The 22,987-nt window shown below is 39.3% G+C and overlaps 1 protein-coding gene across 1 annotated transcript in view; it reads right to left on the bottom strand.

The window, feature by feature from the left end:
* DNAH11 (dynein, axonemal, heavy chain 11) overlaps positions 1-22,987 on the bottom strand; it is a 387,500-nt gene that overhangs the window by 115,679 nt on the left and 248,834 nt on the right. Inside the window, exons 61-62 of the mRNA XM_011973963.1 lie at positions 22,232-22,333; positions 4,274-4,412 (exon numbers count right to left, since the gene is read on the bottom strand). Of these exons, the coding sequence (XP_011829353.1) occupies positions 4,274-4,412; positions 22,232-22,333 (241 nt within the window). The remainder of the gene's footprint in view (positions 1-4,273; positions 4,413-22,231; positions 22,334-22,987) is intronic.

Genomic DNA, 22,987 nt, shown 5'->3' with positions numbered 1-22,987 from the left:
AGTTAACTGTCTCCTGTTCTAGTCAGAAAGAATTTATCCTAAAAGAAAAAGATCTGACATCTTCAATGAATCCTTTAAAAATATATATTTTTTCTTAGTTCACATACTACAATCTTCTTTTCCTTTCCTTGTCTAAATCATCATGAGTAAGCAAAGCCTTTGGAAATATTGCTATATGTTAGAGACACGTGGTAGGACCTGCTTTCCCCTTGATGAAACTTTCAGACATTCTGTAACTAGTCCAGGAAAACAGTTTAATTATATGACACTTTTTCTTAGGTACCTTAGAAATGGTGAACTCTTCAAACTGCTTAAATCTTACCACTTTAAATGGCAGTAGTTTTAAGTACTAGTACTGGTGAAATTTCTCAACTCACCTAAGAAAAGCAAGTCTTCAAAAGGCTCCAGAATTTTAATACAGGAGGCTCCCAAAACTCACCCATTTATTAATGTATTCATTCAGTAAATATCTAGTGATGCCGATGACACACTGGGACTATTCTATATGCTTGGGATCAAGCAGTGCACAAAAAAGGTGAAGTTTCCTGTTCTTGAGAAGCTCATATTTCAATTGGGGAAAAAAAGACCAAAAAAAGTATTTGCGTGTATGCATACATGTACAACTATGTTCATGCAATAAATGCTATCAAAAAACGGTAACAGAGCAAGTGGAGAAAATAGAGATGCGTATGTGTGCTTTTATGTGCGGGTGTGAATGAGTGGGGGGACTCATGTGTGTTGGATGAAGGCTCTTTTATGTGGGGATGTCAGAGAAAACCAACTGATAATGAGAACTTTCAGCAGAGCCTGACAAAGTGAAGAGCCAGTGATGTGATTGCCTGGGAAAGGCTAAGGCACAAAGAAGGAGAGTGCCTGGAAGTATGAGGGAGAGACAGAAGGCCAGTGAAGACAGGGCAAGAGAGAAGTGGCAGAGGTGAGGACAGGGGGGTATCCAGGAGACAGATCATCATGTAGGGCCTAGTAGGTCAGTAAAGCCTTTAGACTGGACTTTGAGTGATTAATTAGTTATCGGGGAGTTCTGAGTGAAGGGGTGATGGGAATGTACTTAAGTTTGTAAAATATCACCTGGCTGCAATGAGGGAAATAAGCTTTAGGAGGTAATGGTGGGGCCTGCAGAGGCACCCTAGGGGAGAGATGCCAGCAGCCTGGACCAGCATGGTGAGGTGAAGAGAATGCCAAGTGCTGGGATTTGGAATGGACCTGAAAAGCAGAGTCAACAGAACATGCTGATGGACTGGATGTCAGAAAGAGTCATGGGTGATTCAAAAGCTTTGGGCCAGAAAAACTGGAAGAACAGAATTGCAGTTACTGAGATGGAATGGAGAGGGGATTTGCAGGGTGAATTATGAGTTTCTGCATAATGAACTATGCATTTCAGAGAAAGAGTGTATTTCAACTTCTGGTGAATTAAATTTGTGGTAATAATTTAGGGTTTTAAAAATCTACTATAGGCTGGGTGTGGTGGCTCACATCTGTAATCCTAGCACTTAGGGAGGCTGAGGTGGGCAGATCATGAAGTCAGGAGATCGAGACCATCCTGGCTAACATGGTGAAACCCCGCTCTACTAAAAATACAAAAAAATTAGCTGGGTGTGGTGGTGGGTGCCTGTAGTCCCAGCTACTCGGAAGGCTGAGGCAGGAGAATGGCATGAACCTAGGAGGCAGGGTGAACCGAGATCACGCCACTGCACTCCAGCCTGGGTGACAGAGCAAGACTCCTTCTTAAAAAACAAACAAAAAACAAACAAACAAACAAAAAAAACAAAAATAAACTACTACAAGAAATGAGGCTATCACCTAGCTATCCTAAAACATGTTTCCCCCTTTCTTGCTAAGAGAACCCTGAATCTGAATAGGATGGTAATGCGCCCAGTCCCATGAGATGAACGGTGACTTGCTAAGCCAATGATGATAGCCCCATTCCCCCTTTTCCAGACTTTTTTTTTTTTGGGGGGGCAGGAGGTGTGGGGTGGAGTTAGGAGTTTATCTAGTTCTGACTAAAGAAACTTAAGTGGGGGTCTGCCAGAGAGACATTTCCAGAAAAACATAAGATTTTCTCATAAAAGGAGAAAACCCCAGCTGATATAGATTGTTCCCTTTCTCTGTCGTCTCTCTGAATCTGAAGGTGTAGCAACGGTCTTGAGACCATGAGGCAAAACGCATGAGGGTGAATGACCACTTGCTAAGTGTGGAGAGGCAGAGGGCAACAAAGAGCCTAGGTGGCTGGTCACTAATCATCTAGATCAACACTGATAATTGTCTAGCCTTAGCATTTTCTGTAATATGTGAAAAATAAGCTCCCATTTGTTTGAGCCACTGTAAAAGTTAGATATCACCTCCAGCCAAATGCATTTCTAATAGTACAGTTACATATTTTAGTACAGTTATACATTTGTCAGCTAAAGGCATTTCTAATAATACAGTTATATACTTTTTAATTATACACTGTTACTACTTTTTAGTTATATATTTTATATACTTTCTAATAGTAGTTATAGACTTTATACTTTAAAAAGTAACTACTTTATTGAGATATAATTCACATACCATGAAATTCACCCTTTAAAATATACAGTAGAGTGGTTTTTACTATCTATATAAACTTGCACAATTATCTCCTCTAGCTCATTTTAGTACATTTCCCTCACCCCAAAGACAAACCGTGTATCCAGTAGTAGTCACTCCCCAAACCCCACACCCTTGTCCAGCCTCTGGCAACCATTAGTCTATTTTGCGTCTATAAATTAGCCTGTTCTGGACATTTCATACACAGGCAGAATGTGCCTCTGTATGATATAAGATATCACATATCACATATCTGGTTTTGTGTCTGGTTTCTTTCTTTTAGCATGATATTTTCAAGACTCATACATTGTAGCATAACTCAGTATTCATTTTTATAGATGCATACTATTACATTAAATGGATATACATTTTATTTATCCATTTTCAATTAATGGACATTTGGGTTGTTTCTATTTTTAGCTATTATGAATAATACTGCCATGAACATTTGCATATGAGCTTTTTAATGGACGTTTATTTTCATTTATTTGGGGTATATACCTATGGGTAGATGATTGCATCACATGCTAACTTCATGTTTAATGTTTTGAAGAACTGCAGAACTGTTTTTCAAAGAGGCGGAACCATTTTACATTCCAACCAGCATTTCTCCATGTCGTTTGCCAATACTATTACTGTCCATATTTTTTATTACAGTCATCCTGGTGGTTATGAAGTGGTATCTTGTTGTGGTTTTAATTTGCATTTCCCTAATGACTAATGGAGTTGAGCATCTTTTCATGTGCTCTCTGCGTATTTTGTATGGCAAAATGTCTATTCAAATCCTTTTCTTATTTTAAAATTTCGTTATTTATCTCTTTGACTTTTGTTAGGAAATACTTGAACATACATTATGTCTTTTGAGCATCATCACAACCTTGTAAGGGAAACATTATCCACATCCCTGTTTTAGACACAAGAAAACAAAGTTGAAGACATTCGGTGATTTCCCCAGAACTGTTGAATGCCACATTGTAGAGCAAACACAATCTGTGAACACTGATGTCACAGAACAGATGTTCCTCTACCACTCACGTTCAAGCAAGAGAATGTTAATAAGAATTATAAAAAACCTTTACCTGATGTAATAACTATTAACATTAGCATGTCAGTCACCTATAAAAAGAGGTAATAATAAAACCATAAGCCAACCAGGTTTCACTTGAAAGAAATCATTTGCTGGTAGAATTCAATGGCAAATGTATATTAAAAGGATAAGACAACAGTTCAATTTCACAATTATCTAGCAGCCATCCTGAGTTTTATAACCTATTTCAAGAAAACCATGCTTTATTTTCATTTTTAAAGGATTTTTTCACAATGTGGTAAGAAAGGAAGGAAGGAAGGGAGAAAGTAGAAAAAATAAATACATAACCCACCCACAGCTGATGTACTCCATTGTCTTAAAGTGGATACAAGACCACTAACTTCTGATAAAGTATATGTCTTCCCTGTTTTCATTGGAGATCAGACTGATGGCACACTGAGTTCAGGACTATATATTAAAAGATATGTATTTGATCATTTCTTCCTTCTGGTGAGTTAGAGCCACAGTATGAGTGATTTTTAAATATTATCCTTTGTTGTTAATTCCATGTCTATTTAGTTATTATTGGTGGCAAATAATAAAATTCCCACGAGCAGATCTGAATATTTTAGTTAGAATGTTTGGAAGAAAAGGTTTAACTTGCCTCAAGTTCCTTGACAAGTCTGTTAGCTAATTTGATGGTTTTGTCGGTTTGGTTCACCTCTTCTTGACACCGGACTTTCTCAGCTGTTGCTTTTTCAAATGATGCTGTGAGTCTGCTCAGATTTCGATCCAGATCCTGAATCAGAATTGAATTAACTTTTCAGTCATTTTTAGTTAAAACAGAGAGATTACAATCATCTTAAAACATCTGTTACTGTAAGGTAAATGGACAAACCTCTTACCCCCATTAACCTTTGTCCCTTTACCATACGTATTTTAGGAAAGAAGGAAAAGAAGGATATAATGAAATAAACACATCAGTGCCACTATAAACTAACAGCTCACGATGTGGTCTTCTTCCCTTTCATCTCCACTGGGCAGAATGCAAGGAGCCACTGGGGTGAATGGATGAGCCCTGAAGATGCAAATGTTGTGTAGGTGCACTATCATTCGCCTCTGCTCTTCTTGCACCTAAGCCTCATCCTCCAATACCAGCTTTATTAAAGACAAGAGTGACTTGTTTTGTTTCTCACCTACTGATTCTTTTCTCTTTGGGTTCATAATTCAGGCAGTGAAGAGGGGTGTTAATTACTAAGCCCTTTAGACCTGGCTAGGCCAATCAGATTTTTCTTTTTCTTCTTTTTTTTTGGAATGAGTATTGCTCTGTTGCCCAGGCTGAGTGCAGTGGTGCAATCTCAGCTCACTGCAACCTCTGCCCCCCAGGTTCAAGTGATTCCTGTGCCTCAGCCTCCTGAGTAGCTGGGATTACAGGTGTGCACCACCACGCCCAGCTAATTTTTGTAGATTTAGTGGAGATGAGGTTTCGCCATGTTGGCCAGGCTGGTCTTGAATTCCTGGCCTCAAGTGATCCACCCACCTCGGCCTCCCAAAGTGCTGGGATTACAGGCGTGAGCCACTGTGCCTGGCCCACATTTTTCTCTTCTGGAGGTAGGAATTGAAACTCAGAGATAATCCATTGTCTTTAGCATTGAAAGACCTTGGAGGATGTGTGAATCAGAGGGCTTCATTTAAAGAGGGAACACCTTCCACCAGGGCACAGAAAAAATAGAGAAAACCATTGTGGAGAAAGAGAAAAGGATGAAAGGGACGTACAAAGAGAAGCAAGATGAGAAGTCACACAGCCCTAGAGACTCCAAGAGAAGTTCATGGCAGCTTCTTGTTTCCTAGATCTCTTGGGGCCCCTGGTCACCTTTTGTCCAGGAGTTTGTCTTTGTGTCCTTTTTGGCTAAGGTGTTTTGAATGAGTTCATATCACTTATAGCCAGGAAGTCTTGACTGAGATGTCAAATGCTTGTGAGACTCCTCACTATGGTATCTTGCTAGTATATTAAGTTCCAACAAACCTAATAAGATTTATAACATTGCTTTTGTAGGTGCATGCAAAGTTCCTAGAAACTTTAACAAGAAAACTTGCAGAATATAACCTATTAATAATTTAGAGACTATATTTGTCGATGACCCAGTTATTTCACCATTACTTTATATTGCTAAAGCAGTAATATATATACACATAAATATGTATATACATCAAATTTAAGATTAATATATAAAATAGCATCAAATTTATGAGAATTGATGGAGATATTATACATCACTAGTTAGAAATAAGTTTGAAATATGGCAGGGTGTGGTGGCTCATGCCTGTAATCCCAGCACTTTGGGAGGCTGAGGCGGGCGGATCACGAAGTCAGAAGTTCGAGACCAGCCTGGCCAACATGGTGAAACCCCATCTCTACTAAAAATACAAAAATTAGCCGGGCGTGGTGGCGGGCACCTGTAATCCCAGCTACTCTGGAGGCTGAGGCAGGAGAATCGCTTGAGCCTGGGAGGCAGAGGTTGCAGTGAGCCAAGACTGAGCCATTGCACTGCAGCCTGGGAAACAAGAACAAGATCCCATCTCAAAAAAAAAAAAAAAAAAGATGGAAATAAAAATATTACAGGTCTATTTTGGGTTATTAAGGGTACTTACAGTTTATCAAACACAGAAGCACATGAAAGCTCTAGTATCAGACTCCGTGGGTTGATATTTGAATGCTGCTACCAGCTAAGCAGTATCAAGTTGGGGCTATTTATTTACCTTCTCTATGCTTCAACTTCAGTATCTTAAAAATAGAATTAATAACGTTACCTAGCTCAAAGGGGTGTTTTTTTGAGGATTAATTTTGATGATTCATAGAATAATACCTAGGACAGTGGAAGGCAATGGTTCTTAAAATTTTTGGTCTCAAAACTCTTTTACATTCAGACCCCTACAGGGCACTGGTTCATACAGATGATATCAAGTAATATTTATGGTATTAGAAGTTAAAACTGACAAAAATTTAAAAATTAATTTAAGAATATGAATAAACTCACCATATATATATTAGCATAATTTTTATTAAAAATAACATTACCCAAACAAAATTAATGAAAAATGGAATTTAGATTTTTGTGAACCTAATTTTAATGTCTTATTTAACAGAAGCCTGTCAGATTCTTATACCTGCTACTGTGTTCAATCTGTTGAGGTGCTGCATGTCATACAGCCGCTGAAAAGCTCTGCTCTATGCTTGCTGGAGAATGAAGGTGAATAAAGCAGACAATGCCTTATATAACTTGCAGGAGAGGAAACCGAGACAAAAATCAGCTGAGTGATTTGCTATAGTTTCACTAGCTAGTGAGTGAACAAAAAACAAGGCTATGAACCCAAACCTTCTAGTCCTGGACCAATTTAATGGAAGGCATTTAACAAAATAGATGTTTGAGAAGGTCCAGTTGTGAAGAGACAGAGCAAATACTTCCAGGCTTCCCAGTCAGAACACACATGGTATACTGTATAGTTAACAGTATCCAGCTTTGAGTTTAAAAATGTCTTGGTTCTGCCAGATACGGTGGCTCACACCTATAATCCTAGCACTTTTTGGGAGGCTGAAGCGACCTGAGGTCAGGACTTCAAGATCAGCTTGGCCAGCAGGGTGGGACTCCATCTCTACTAAAAATACAAAAAATTAGCCTGGTGTGGTGGCGCATGCCTGCAGTCCAGCTACCCGGGAGGCTGAGGCACAAGAATTGCTTGAACCTAGGGGTCAAGGTTGTAGTAAGCTGAGATCGTGCCACTGCACTCTAACCTGGATGATGGAATGAGACTGTCTCAAATGAATGAATGAGTGAATGAATGAATGTATGTATGTATGTCTTGGTTTTAGTTCCTCTACCTCTTACTGGTCCTGGTGGTGTGGGCTCATTTTTCACTTTATGTGAGCTTTATATTTTCTCGTTTGTAAAATGGGACTACCACTACTAACATCTACTTCATAGGTAGGTGTGCTATGGAATCAAATGTGTGTTAATGCATGTAAAATATGGCACAGAACATTCAGCAAGCACATGTGAAGTTAGCTTGGTCTGCAAATATCATTGGAGTTTATTTCAAATGGGATACAAATTCGCTCTGGTTCATTTTTTCATTGAATGGAAATGTAACTTAATGGCAAATGTTTGAACCTGGGAGGTGGAGGTTGTAATGAGCTGAGAATGTGCCACTGCACTCCAGCCTAGGCAACAAGAACGAAACTCCATCTCAAAAGGAAGAAAAAAAAAAGTTCAAAGCAAATATATAATCATCAAGATGATTTTACTGTAAAATAAATAAGATTAGGTTTCCAAAATATTTTCTGATGGGTCTTAATATTGCTTGTACCTTTCTCCTTGTTTTCAAAAAATTTTTCTCTATAGAAAACTCTTTTCTTGCTGTTTTTCTTTTCTCACCACCCGTTCTCTCCTTCATCTATTTTAATCTGACTGTTATTCCTATCACTTTTTTTCTTTGTTTTTTCCTACCATTTTACTGAAACATATGTGATACAAACCACCTATGACTCTGATAAACAAGCTTCATTCTCTCAAGTTGCTAATCATTATTTGAAAAACAAACAAACAAACAAACAATAACAACTAACAGTTACTGATCCTCTAGCAAGCACCCAGCACTATTCTAAGTATTTTCCATGTGTTAATGCATTTGATCATTTCGGTAAGTCTCAGAGAGATTTTTTCATTTTATAGGCGAGGAAATTAGAGTCAATAAGGCAAAAAAGTTACTCAAGCTCACACAGACGGGAAGTACTGGGCTAAGATGTGACACGTGATGTTTGGCCCCACAGCCTACGCTCAGATGCACTGTGGTATCTGCCCTCTTTACTGTTTGTTCCAGGTGATGGTTCCCTTCGGCCCCCATGACAACAATCTCTCTTGGCTCCTCATTCACCTTCCTAACCATCTCTTTTTCTTGCTCTTTCAGATATCATCATTCTGTATCCAGTTTATAAACTGTTTGTAATCCAAGTTTCTCTCCTTGACTTTGTTTTCATTCTGCTTCCCTCACCCATGTTCATTCTGCCTCCAGTCTCTTCCCCTTTGTTTGTTGGCCCACAGTTATCTTTCCAAAAGGTAAATGTGATCAGTTTATCCCTCCTGCCCCCAACTGCAGTTCTTCAACTGCTCTCCCTGTCTGACAGCGGCAGTTCTCATATACAGCTCACAGATCCCTACTGGGGCTAGTTTATTCTGCTAGAGCTCACTGAATCTACGTTTGCCTTAGTCATTGTCTGTAACATAGTTAAAAGAAAATATAACTACTATTCATGACTGTCTGGGACTTTTTTTTGGCATTAAGAGTCTTCAATATTAGGGAGCTTAGTATATTCTGGCCTATAGGACAAACACTTACTTCTTAACCAACCCCTTGCAACTTCCTGTGTGATCATGTCCCTGCCTCGCTTTTCACCACAAGTGACCCCACACAGTGACATTTATACTCTATTCTTCAGCCATGTTGAGGTCCTTATTGTCCACAGGACACAAGACCCTCTTTCTTGAAATACCCTTTCCCTATCTTCTGGGTGAAAACCTACTCATCTTTTAAGACTTGATTCAAGAGGAAACTGCTTCTCCAAACCTTTCCTGAGCACCCAACTACATCCTCACCTGCAGAACTGACCAACGCCATTCTTTGCACTCCAGTGGCAGCCAGTGCAACCTCCCTTGGCAGCACTTAGCAAATTAAACAGCATTTAGTAAATCTGTAAGAGTTTTCAGAGCAGAGACTGAGCCTTCTGTGTCCCCCTGACTCCAGTGCCTAGTCCAGTGTTACAAAATGTTTGTTAACTGTTAAAAGGAAAGTGAGTCCTTCAACTAGAATAAACCTTTAGTTAAAATAATAATATATGGTTCTGTTTGTCAATTTAACTAATAGTTTTTGAGTTCCTCTCATGTGTCAGGTGCTAGGCATAAAAAGTTAGAAGACTTTAAGGAGCTCACAGTGTGGAAGACAAAGGAAATGAAAGTTCACATGTTAGGATGAAGTGTACAACTGATGTGTAGGGTGTGTGGAATAATAGGGAAACTGATCAAGCATTTTCTCCAAGGAGTTCCCCTAAAGTCCAAGCTTGATCTAGGAGAACAGCGAGAATTAGCAGATGATAAAGTACCAGATCCCAAATAGCTTTCAGTGTTAGTACACAGCAAAGGTCAGTACCCACTAGGTACTAGGTACTAGGACCCACACACCAAATCTAGCAGCCATCTGGCTTTGTGTGGCCTATGAGTAAAGAATGGATTTTACATTTTTAAATGTTAAATGTAAAAAGTATTAACCTTTACCTGAGAACAGTTGTGCAAAGATTTGAGAACACAGAGGGATATCACCAAAATGGCAGAGTCGAAGTAATCTGGCTTCACTCTCGCCTACAGAAAACCCAAAACAAATATCCAGTGCTAAGACTATCACCAGCAACATCCCAGAACTCAAATCTGAGGCTGAGACGTTACCCAGAGCCGCAGAGAAATAAAACACTCTGAGCAGTAGAAGAAAGAACGTCTCTATCTGCAATGCCCCTACCCAAATTTACTCAGGCACTGCACGTAGAAAATGCCCCCTAGACTCATGGTTTCTACACTGGAGAAAGTGAGACTGAGGTGGGCAGTCATTTTCTCCACTCAGCCACCTTACATTCCCTTGCAGGAAAACTGCTTTTTACCTCAACCTGTGGGAAGTATTCTAAGTGTCTATAGAGACAAAATTCCCTGAAAGCATCTAGTGATAAAGAGCGAAGGTGAGACTAGCAACTGCAACCCATGAAACTCTGCTCTTTATCTCAGCCAAAGGCAATGCCAAATCAGAGTGGCTTTTCAACAGCACCACACTGTACGAGGCACACTCCATGGGTCTTCTGGGCACAAAGCCCCTAGCTGGCTTTTCCACAAAGTCAGAGTATTTTTGGGGGGCCCCTTACCCTCAATTTAGGATGGTCAGTAGTTCGAGCATTTCTAGGAGTCAAGGCAAACCTGGGCTTAATGTTCCATATAGTGCTGAAAAGTAAGCAGTGTCTAGAATTAAGGAACTCAACAGGTGAATACAAATCACCTCTAAGCAAACATACTCTAGAAAGACCAAAATAAGCCAGTCAGCAAAGACTGGCATAAATAACTAATCCTTCAGTGTAAAGCCATAGATGTATGTCCACAAGAAACAGCAGCAAACAGGGAGCCATGACCTCTCCAAACAAAGCAAGGAGTGAATGACCAACTCTAATGAGATGATGATATGGGAGCTCTCAGATCAATAATTCAAAATAGTAGTTTAAGAAAACTCAGCCAACTCCAAGATAATACAAAAAAGCAATTCATAAATTTATCAGAAGTTTAAGAGATTGAAATAATTTTTAAAAAGTCAAACAGAAATCCTGAAACTGAGAAATACATTTGCTGAAGTAAAAAATGAATTTGAGGCTTTAAAGAGCAGAATGAGTAAAGCAGAAGAAAGAATCAGTAATTTCAAAGACAGGCTATTTGAAAATATGCAGAGGTGAAAAAAGGAAAAATGATGAAATGAACAAATGTCTACAGAGAATGACCTCAAAAGAGCACATCTAACAGTCACTGAAGTTCAAGAGGGAGTTTGAAAAGAGCAAGATGCAGAAAGCTTGTTCAAAGAAAGAAGTATATATAGTAAACATGAAAAGATCTAAGTGCAGAGAGAGACTGAAATACAGTAATAGTAGGGGACTTCAACACCCCACCCTCACTAATAGACAGATCATCCAGACATGAAATCAACAAAGAAACATCAATGATAAACTAAACACTAGACCACATACGTCTAAGTGACATTTATAGAACATTTCATTGAACAGCTGCAGAATACAAATTCTTTTCTTTTTTTGCGACAGAGTCTCACTCTGTCACCCAGGCTGGAGTGCAATGGCATGATCTCGGCTCACTGCAGCCTCCGCCTCCTGGCTTCAAGCAATTCTCCTGCCTCAGCCTCCTGAGTAGCTGGGACTACAAGCACGTGCCACCACGCCCAGCTAATTTTTGTATTTTTAGTAGAGACGGGGTTTCACCATGTTGGCCAGGATGGTCTTTATCTCCTGACCTTGTGATCCACCCACCTCAGCCTCCCAAAGTGCTGGGATTATAGGCGTGAGCCACTGCGCCCGGCCTGACAAGTTCTTTTCATCAGCACATGGAACATTCTCCAGAACTGACCACATATTAGCCCACAAAACAAGTCTCAACAAATTCAAAAAAGTAAAAATCATATCAAGTACCTTTTCTGATCACAATGGAATAAAACTAGAAATCAGTAAGAAGAGCAGCTTTGGCAACTATATGAACACAGGAAAGTTAAACATGCTCCTACTCAGTGGGTCAATGACATTAAGAAGGAAATTTAAAAATTTTTTGAGACAAATTAATATGGAAACCCAACATATTCAGTCTATGGAATACAGCAAAAGCAATACTAAGAGAGAAGTTTACAGCAATACATCAAATGCCTACATAGAAAAATAAAAAACATTAAAATAACAAACCTAATGATACACCTCAAGGAACTAAAATAGCAAGAACAAATCAAATCCAAAATTTTTAGAAGGAAAGAAATAAGAAAAATCAGAGCATAAGTAAATGACTGAGATTAAAAAATACAAAATATCAATGAAATGAAAAGTTCATTTTTTGAAAAGATAAACAAAACCAGCTAACCTATAAAGAAAAAAAAAGGAGAGAAGACCCAAATAAAATAATAAATGAAAATGAATATATAACAACTGATACCACAGAAATATGAAGGATCATTAGAAACTATTATTAACATGTACATGCCAACATATTAGAAAACCTATAATAAATAAATTCCTGCACATATACAATCTACCACGATTGAACCATGAAGAAATAGAAAATCTGAACAAACCAGTAATGAGTAATGAGATTGAAGCAATAATAAAAAGTGTCCATCAAGAAAACCCAAGGACCTAATGGTTTTACTGTTGAATTCTACCAAACAATTGAATAATACCAATTCTACTCAAACTTTTTCAAAAAATTGAAGAGGGAATACTTCCACACTCATTTGATGAGACCAGGATTACCTGACACCAAAACCAGACAAGAACACAACAAAAAACTACAGTCAGTATCTCAGATGAAGACAGATGCAAAAATTCTCAACAAAATACTAGCAAACTGAATACAACACCCATTGAAAAGATTATTCAGCATGACCACGTGGGATTCAACCCAGGGATACAAGAACAGTCCATATGCAAATGAGTAAATGCAATACATCTTATTAAGAGAATAAAGAACAAAAACTGTATGATCATTTTAATAGATGCTAAAAAAACACTCAACAAAATTCAGTATCCCTTTATAATAAAAATGCTCAACAAACTGGGTATGGAAGGCACATACCTCAACACAAAAAAGGCCATATATGACAAAATCACAGCTAACATCACACTTAATGCAGAAAAATGGAATTCCTTTTCTCTAAGATGTGAAATAACACAGGACATTTTCACCACTTTTATTCAACATAGTACTGGAAGTTCTAGTCAGAGCACTTAGGCAAGAGAATGAAACAAAGGACATCTACATTGGAAAGGAAGAAGTCAAATTAGTCTTGTTTACAGATGACCTGATCTTATTCCGAGAAAAACCTAAATAATTCACAAAAAAACTGTTAGTAAAGTTGAAGGATACAAAATCAACATACATTGACATTTCTACACACCAACAATGAACAGTCTCAAAAAGAAACCAAGAAAACAATCCCATTTAAAACAGCTACAAAAAATATAAAATACCTAGTAATAAATTCGACCAAAGAAATAAAATATCTCTACAGGAAAAACTATAAAATTTTGATAAAAGAAATTGAAGAGGAGACACAAAAATGGAAAAGTATCCTGTGCTTATAGGTTAGAAGAATACAGTTAAAATGTCCATACTACCCAAAGCAATCCAAAGAGTCAACACAATCCCTATCAAAATACCAATGACATTCTTCACAGAAATAGGACCACCACCCTAAAATTCATACAGAACCACAGAAGACTCCAAATAGCCAAGCAATCTTGAGCAAAAAGAATGAAGCTGGAGGACTCACACTCTATGATTTCAAAGTATACTATAAAGCCATAATAACCAAACCAGCATGGTACTGGCACAAAACAGACACATAGACCAATGCAGCAGGATGGAGAACCCAGAAATAAATCCACACATTTACAGCCAATTCATTTTTGCCAAAGGCACAAAGAACATACACTGAGAAAAGGACAGCCTCCTCAATATATGGTAGAGAGAAAATTAGATAACCACATACAGAAAGTGAGACTAGACCCCTATCTCTCACCATACACAAAAATCAAATAAAAATGGATTAAAGTCTTAAATCCAAGACTTAAAACTGTAAAACTACTAGAAGAAAACATTAGGGAAATGCTTCAGGACATTGGTCTGGGCAAAAATTTCCACTGTAAGACCTCAAAAGCATAGGCAGCAAAAGCAGAAAGAGACAAATGGGATCATATTAAGATCACATAGCAAAGGAAGTAACCAAAGTGAAGAGATAACCCACAGAGTAGGCAAAAGTATTTGCAAAGTATGTATCTGACATGGGGTTAATATCTGGAATATATAAGGAATTCAAACAACTGAACAGTAAAACAACAAATAACCTGATTTAAAAATGGGCAAAAGATCTGAAGAGATATTTTTCAAAAGAAGATACCAAAAAGGCCAACAGGTATACACAAAATGCTGAACATCACTAATAATCAGGGAAATGCAAATCAAAATCACAATGAGATATCATTTTACCCCAGGTAAAATAACTCTTATCAAAAACACAAAAAAATAATGGATGCCAGTGAGTATATGGAGAAAGAACATGTAAAAGAAAGGAAATCATCATATTAAAAAGATATCTGTGCTTCCATGTTTATTGTAACACTGTTCATAATATCCAAGATGTGGAATGAACCTAAATGTCCCTCAATGGATGAATAAGACAATGTTGTATACTGACACAATGGAATATTATTTAGCCATTAAAAAACGAAATCCTGTCATTTGCAAACACGGAGAGAATTGGAGGTCATTATGCAAAGTGAAATAAGCCAGGCATAGAATGATAAATACTATATGTTCTCACTCATATGTGGGAGCTAAAAAAGTGGATCTCATGGAGGTAGAGAGCTGACTGATGTTTATCAGAGCCTGGTAAGTGTAGGAGGAGGTGAGGGATAAAAAGAGGGTGATTAATGGGTACATAGTTAGAAAAAATAAGATCTAGTATTTGGTAACATAGTAGGGGGACTATAGTTAAGAATAATTTGTTGCATAGTTGACAACAGCAGGAGGAGAGGAATTAGAATGCTCCCAAAATAAAGAAGGATAAATGTTTGTGGTCATCAATGTCCCAATTGCCCTGATTTGATCATTACAGACTGTATGCATATATCAAAATATCATGTACCCCAAAATATATACATTATGCATCAATTTAAAAAGGTAGCAGAATATGTCCAAGCTAGCTCACGAATTAGCTAGCTAAATAAAGTTTTTAAAAAAGAGTTGAGAACATTGACTCCTGGCCTACAAAGCCTAATACAGTTACGATTTACAGAAGAAATCTGGTTATCTGGTATAGAGTAACAGTCACCCATCATGGCAGACTGCCCTTGCTCCAGTTCCAGCTCTATCTTCCTCCTTGTGATGTTCATCTATAAACTGGAGCTGAAAACAGTTCCTTCTTCTTAAGGTTTTTGAAGATGACTCTATTAAATCACTGTGTGCTTAGATTTGCATCTGGTACAGAGCAGGAGTCCTTTAAGTGTTAGCTATGATGATGATGATGATGACGACGACGACGATGATGACGACAATGACAACATACTAAATGAGATAGGATTTTGAAACCATGGTCTAACTTGACTAGGTCCACCAAACTTTACTTGCCTCACTTGTTTTTAATCACTTGCTTTTTGTTGATTAAAAAACCCTATATAGCTAAAAGTCACATGACTGAATAATATATATCTAAATTCCTACTAGCTTCCTTATAGATAACATCTCTGATGTATAGGTCACCACACTAATGATTGTTTTTCAGGGACCTGGAGTCCACTCTTGCCCAGTTCAAACTGGCTGAGCCTCCCTATCATTCAACTGGGCTTGCATGAGAGTCTGATGGGTGGCCTTTTGACATCACTGGGCCCAAAACTCCACCCTCAGATCATGCTAACACTGCCATGTTCTGAACTTGTGTCCATGAAGAGCTATAAATTCTGACTATGCTTGTGAAGACTGCCAATTACCTCACTTTTCCTTACCTCCAATCACCTTCCCATCATAGACCATCTTGCTTCTTTATCCCATAAATATCCCTAAAACCCGTATTCAAGGAAGTAGATGTGCAACTTGTTCTCCCATTTCCTCACTTTGCTGCCTTGTGAATAAACCCTTTCTCTGCTGCAAAACTCATTGTCTCAGTGATTGGAAAGCTGTGTGATAGGCAAAACATGCCTGGTTCAATAACAGTTTTACCAAGAGGATCGTATTGGCTGAATGGAATATGTTTTTTACATCCAAGTGATAGGGTAGAATTTGTACTGTATAAAAGTTCATTTGAAAGGATAAGAGACTAGCACTAGGGAAATCAGTGAGGAGCTTATTTTAGCAATCCAAATTAACATGAATCCAATTCACTGTAAATCAGAAGATGGTAGGGCCAAAGAGATTGAGATAGATACACAAGACAGCCTTAACAGTGATTTCTCAGAGTGAAATCTCCTGACCTACTAGCATTGGGATCTTCTGGAATTCTTAATTAAAATTCAGATTCTGGAGCCCCCAGTTGAAAACTTCAGAATCAGAGTTTGTACTTGTGTGGCGTCTAGAAAACTGTATTTTACAAGCTCCTTGAGTGTCTTTTTCTGCACACTAATATCGATGACCTCTACTTTGGGAGTTAAATTTACCAGACTTTGGTGACTAGCTCTCCAGTTTGAGGAAGAATAGAGGTTTTGCCTATGTTTCTTATTTGGGCACTGGAAACAGAATAGGATATGTGGTAGCTGTATAAGTCTCTATAGAAAGTGACATTAGTGACTCTGTTGCTTCACAGGAAATACCTCCTAGCTCCACACTGAGATGCACAGCCCTTCAAGATTGAAACAGAATGACCTAAATACACACAGAGCTAAGGTATAAAATGACTCATATCAGTTCCCTTCATAAAGTTGGGAAAAGGAGCTGGGTGTTGGGAGACCACAGTTTCCTTTGTTTCTGTGCCTCTTGTGAAGAAGAAATGGCAGCTCTTGTTCTGGATAATCTAACCATATTTGGATAGATCACGGGCTTGAAAGACAGAGATGTTGTTTCCCTGGAAGTAGGAGGCAGCTTTGTTACCTAACCACAATACCAAAGATAATGTTTCCATCTGGGGCAAAGGTTCAGGAGGTTTGCCTGTGGTTCTCTTTATCCTGGGGTTTCCTAAGCTTGGGATTTCTCATCCATGACATAAACTCACTGTGTATGTAGCATCCACCTATCTTCTCTGCATCATTCCCACAGGACTTGGGAGGTAAGCGGAACTGGTATGAACATGAAGCTCAGTCTCCTTGCTGTGCTGTGAGTAATGAAATGCTTTGGTCTCTGACCTAGGAGTCTCATGTCTTCTTCCATCATCCATGAAACTGTGGCAGACTAACTTGTTAGTTTGCAAGTAGGGTAAAATGTTGGTGCCTTCACAGTTCTTGACAGACTCTGGCCTCTCAGGTTCTAGAAGTAAATAGAGTGAGGAAGGAGGGACTTGGCCCGAGGATTTGAGTGCACCAGAAACCCTAAACCACTGGTTCTCAAACTTGAACATTCATCAGAACCATTCAAAGTGCTTGTTAAAACCAAGGTTCCTGGGCTTCACCACCAGAGTTTCTGATTCAGCAGGTCAGGGATTAGATCTGAGAATCAGTATGTCTAATAAGTTTCCAGGTGACATAGACACTGCTGGTCAGGGAACACACTTTGAGAAACACTGCCCTAAAGAGACTGAATTTGGATTTTATTTAGAGTAAGCCTTAGGCCCTGTATGTTTGCAAGACATGATGGTCTTTGTTCCACCCAGCTCAGCGATTTTTTTTTCACTTCAATATGAAGCCTTCTTTTAGTCTGAATTTAGAAACAAAGCCTCAAAAGAACAAATACATAGAGATCAGCCCACTGGTATGAATGAATTTCCATTGCAGCATAGATGCTGAAATCAGGCATATCCTGGCTTTGTGAGGCAAGAAGGCAACAGGAGGCATAAGATCAGCAGGAGGGAAAGTTCATGGAGGAGGAGAAACAAGAGGCTGGAGCAAATGAACGCAAAGCTAGCAAAAATCATACCTTCACATGTGCTCAAACCTTTATCTGACTGCATCCCAACTGGCAGAAACTATTCAAACGTACCTTGTCCTTAGCATAACCAGCCACATGGCCTTGGTAGAGACTTAAACCTTGGGGGGAACTACAGCCAGAGGTTTTGTCATATTCATACCAAATCCACTCTTGGTAGGGGGACCGAGGTGACCCACTCTTCATAAAGCTATTTTGATTATTACTTTGTGCTCTTTTTCTCCGTATTCGAAAAGTTAGTTCTGAGGCTTATTAATATGTAAACTTCTGTTTAAATTGTAGATCTCTGAAAATAATTGGTATGAATAATTCTTTTCAGCCAGTTGCAGGCTACGTCCAAAGGATTACTAGTTCTGTAACCACAGAAAGTATTAACTGTATGGTTAACTCTATGGTTATCTTAAGTATCCTCATATTTTTCCTATAAACATTTAATTACTTCTAATATTGATATGAAACCATTAAGAATAGATAACATTTTCTAAAGGTTTTAGTTAAGTTGAAAGGGAGAATTTTGACTAATGAACAAAGGTAATTTCTACAAAATTAATATGTTTATCCTAAACTTGTCTAAACCAGCAGTTGTTGTTGCCCACTTTTCTTTTACCAGTCACCAGATATTCATTGAACAGTATGCTTCATGCTACAGCAGGAATATGCCCTGCCTGGAGAGAGAGGAGGGGATGGTCAGGTCACCTGGCCAGGGAGTGGTGGTCAGGAGGGCCTATTAGAAACAGGAGCCTTAAAAGATAAGAGGGAGTGCATTATTATGAGAGGGGCTGAAATTATCCATCTTGTAAGGAGAGAGCTTTTGGGACTGTTAACCATCTTATTAAAATAATGTCATAAAAAGATGCATTGTAATTATTGAAGGTCAAAACGAGAGTGGCAATTTAAGCCCTTTCTGGTATATTCGAGAAATCAGTCAATGCCTTGGGCTCTGCTCTGACAAGTTGATCTTATTCCTCTGCTTTTGATAACTTGCCCTGAAATCTTGGAGGTGCTGTTAGAAAATGTCCTTCACCTTATTTTTATTGCCAAGTTGCCAAGTAGTGACCGCAGCCATAAGCAGGTCAAATTCAAACCCCATTCTATAGGAAGCCCGGCCTGGCTGCCTGGCCACTCTGGGCACCATATTCTAGACTGCAGTGGCTGCCGAGTTTACCTCCTCAGGGACCAATGGCAGGATTTACTTTGAGTTAGAAGCATCCTCTCTGAGGTCTACCCTAAGTTCCCATTGCTTCTTAATCTTCACATTTTCATTGGGCAATATTTCTACACGCATGATCTTTACACCAACTAGTATGGTTTGAATCTCTGTCCCCATCAAATCCCAAGTCGAATTGTAATCCTTAATGTTGGTAGTGGGGCCTGGTGGGAGGCAATCGGATCATGAGGATGCTTAGCACCCCATGAATGGTTTAGTACCATCCTCTTGGTACTGTCCTCATGACAGTGAGTGAGTTCTCGTGAGATTTAGTCATTTAAAAGCCCCTCCCCATCTCTCACTCCTGCTTCTGCCACGTAAGATGCCTGATTCTCCTTTGCTTTCTGCCATGGTTGAAAGTTTCCTAAGGCCCCACCCAAAGCAGGAACTGTGATGCTTTCTGTACAGCCTGTAGAATCACGGGCCAATTAAACCCCTTTCTTTATAAGTTACCCAGTCTCAGGTATTTCTTTATAGCAATGCGAGAACAGATGAATACACCAACCATTCCCAAATATATACTCCTGACCCAGGCTTTTCTCTCAAACTCCAGTCATGACTGCTGCACACTTACATATGGATTTTTCTGTAAGAAGAGGGTGGGAACTAAGATTTATGAAGTGTCTATTGTGTGCTGCACACTAAATAGTATCTTAATGCATCAGGAATCATAGGTGGGAATGATGGAGACCACTTCTAGCTAATTTAAGCTGAAGGGAGCTTGCCAGAAGTAGATGGGGGAGCTCTTAGGAGGGCAAGAAAGGCTGAGAACCACATATAGGCATCAAGGTGTCCCAGAGAGTCTTGGGAGCAGGAGCTGTTTACAAGTCTCATCAGGACATTATCTCTGCAATGTTATGGATTCTGTTTTCAGTCTTTTATTCCTTTTGCTCACGACTCAACTCCAGAGAGGGGGGATCAAGTTGGGAAAGGTTGGATCATATATCGAGTCCTTAGCTTGAAAAGGCAAGGTCATTCCTGTTAAAAGCCTCGCCTGAGTGCATCCAATGCGGAGAGATTCTTCCCTAAAGAAAATCAAGCTGTTTTCACTCAAAGTTGGCAGACGGGATGCTGGGTAGCCCCAAATCACACATGGCCACCTTGAGAGGTAGTTTCTGTTACCACTACTTGACAGATGAGAAACTGAAGCTCCAGGGGTTTCTGTAAGCTGCCAGGGTTGTGCCGCCTCATCGCTCTGCTGGCTGTCCTCCATGCTGCCCTGCCAGGCACCTCACGCTCCTCATCCTCCTCCTGTATTCCTCCCATCTCTCTGTATCCCATCAGCCAGGCTTGAGCGTATCTCCCTCCCTCCATCATGGCTGCTCCTGCCTGAGCTGAGGTTCTAACGGGATCCACAGCAGTGGCTTTCTCACTTGTCTGCCTGCCTCTAGGTTCTTTTCTTCTTCCAGCATCGATTCACTTCAGTTGTATCATTAACTTGTTAAAATCTTTCAAAGGCTCAGTGTCACCAATCAGATAAAATTTAAATTCTGTAGCATGAAAGGCAAAGAAAGCCTACGCTCACCTTTGCAAGTTCATTTTTCATGATTCCCTGCTACTCTCCAAAACCTTCATTGCAGGGCTCTGGCCTGCTGGACTCTTCAAGTGTCCCAACTGCTCCTTCCCTCTTTTCCTTGCTTTCTGTCAGGAAAACCTTTCCCATCCTAGTTATCCTGGTGGTTCCTAAGCAACATCTAAAGCCCATGTCAACCCACCTTCACTAAGCAACTTCCTCTAATTTCTTTGGGCTCAGTACTTTTTGGTATGTTCTGTATATAGACACATATATAAATAATGCTAGACTAGGATGACTGGTTTACATATTTGTAAAAACAGTAGTGGTATTTAGTAGTACATATAATATTCATTGAAAATATTTTCTTTTTTTTTTTTTTTTGAGATGGAGTCTCGCTCAGGCTGCAGTGCAGTAGCACAATCTCGGCTCACTGCACGCTCCGCCTCCCGGGTTCACGCCATTCTCCTGCCTCAGCCTCCGGAGTAGCTGGGACTGCAGGTGCCCACTACCATACCTGCATGTCTGGCTAATTTATTTTTTTTTTTGTATTTTTAGTAGAGACGGGGTTTCACCATGTTAACCAGGATGGTCTCGATCTCCTGACTGCGTGATCCACCCACCTCGGCCTCCCAAAGTGCTAGGATTACAGGCGTGAGCCACCGTGCCCGGCCAAAAATATTTTCGAAGCTCTTACTATGTGCCAAGTACCATGGTAAATTCTTAATATGAATTACTCTTATTTAATTCCCATAGTTCTATCTAAGAAATGGATGCTACTCCAGAAAAATAGCTAATGCATGATAGGTTTAATACCCAGGTGATGGGTTGATAGGTGCAGCAAACCACCACAGCACATACTTACCTGCATAACAAATCTGCACATCCACCCTGGAACTTAAAATAAAAAGAAGGAAGGGAGGCAGGGAGGGGAAAAGAAAAGAAAGAAAGAAAAAAAGGAAGGAAGGAAAGAGAGAAAGAAAGAAAAGAAAAGAAAAGGAAAGAAAGAAAGAAGGAAGGAAGGAAGGAAAGAAGGAAGGAAGGAAGGAATGAACGAACAAAAGAAAGAAAGAAAGGCTTATTATCATAATACCTATTTCAGATGAGAAAACAGAGGCTCATAGAGGTTAACTACCTTGTATGGGATGCAACAGTAAACAGTGGAGCGAAGATATAAGCCAGATAGTCTGACTGCAGAAGACTTGCCTGGAATCACTGCGTGCTGCCCTCCCCTTTCTGCTATCAGACTGCAAATGTTTCTTAGCTGTAGAAATCATGAACATTTGCACTTTCCCAGTTCAGTGTCTAGCATAGAGCAGATAAGAAATACCTGCTGAATGCTATATAAGGAAATATACTCATGGAAGATCGAATTCCTTTCTGTTTGATAGGGCTCAGATAAGGTGCTGTCTGAGGGTGGAATCCTAAGGTGGAGGCAGGGACCGCCTCTTGGGAAACATTTCAATGTCATAGTTTGCACTTACCACAAGCTTTTTCCTGATAGCCTCTAGTTTTTCAGTAGCTGCAGCCAATTCTAAGTTTGCTTGGGCTAATGCTTGGCGTTTTGGCTCCACATCACAGTAGACCTGAAAATTCATGAATTCATAAAGATACAAAGAGGGTAAGTAATCATTCAATCCTAGATAGGATGGATGCTTTACAATTAAAATCTCTAATTCATTTAGCAATTTCTCTTTTTTTATTGAGATGGGGTCTTCTCATGTTGCTTAAACTGGTCTTTAACTCTGGGGCTCAAGGGGTCCTCCCACCTCAGTCTCCCAAAGTGCTGGGATTACAGGTATATGCCACCACCCTAGTCTGTTATTTTTCAGACATGGTACCACCTAAAGGCAGAGCACAATCCACATAGCCTTCCACATTCTCTCTGGTCCACCATTATTTTACTTATTTAATCTGGACCTTAGAGTTACAAGTACTTGCATAAAATGTGATGTAAGTCAAACACCATTAAGATACTAAAATCAAGTTGTCATAAAATGTGAAGATACTCCTCATATTACCAGAAATTACATCGTGCAGAAACCATAGCCAAAGCCGAGATCATGTCTAGCCTTTAAGGCAGAAAATAACTGTGGAAAAATTCTCAACACAGAAAAGAGAGTGGGAGATATCCACACAACATCAACCACATTGTCACTTTCTTTTCTAAGTTCCCGACCACTTCAAGCACACGTTGTTTGAATGGACCATCTGAGAATTTAGGTGGATCAATTTTTCTG

This window comes from Mandrillus leucophaeus, unplaced genomic scaffold (genome assembly GCF_000951045.1).
Source record: "Mandrillus leucophaeus isolate KB7577 unplaced genomic scaffold, Mleu.le_1.0 Scaffold140, whole genome shotgun sequence".
NCBI classification, from domain to species: Eukaryota; Metazoa; Chordata; class Mammalia; order Primates; family Cercopithecidae; genus Mandrillus; species Mandrillus leucophaeus.
Note: the sequence above shows the minus strand (reverse complement) of the source record. Positions and strands in the feature narration are given on the sequence as shown.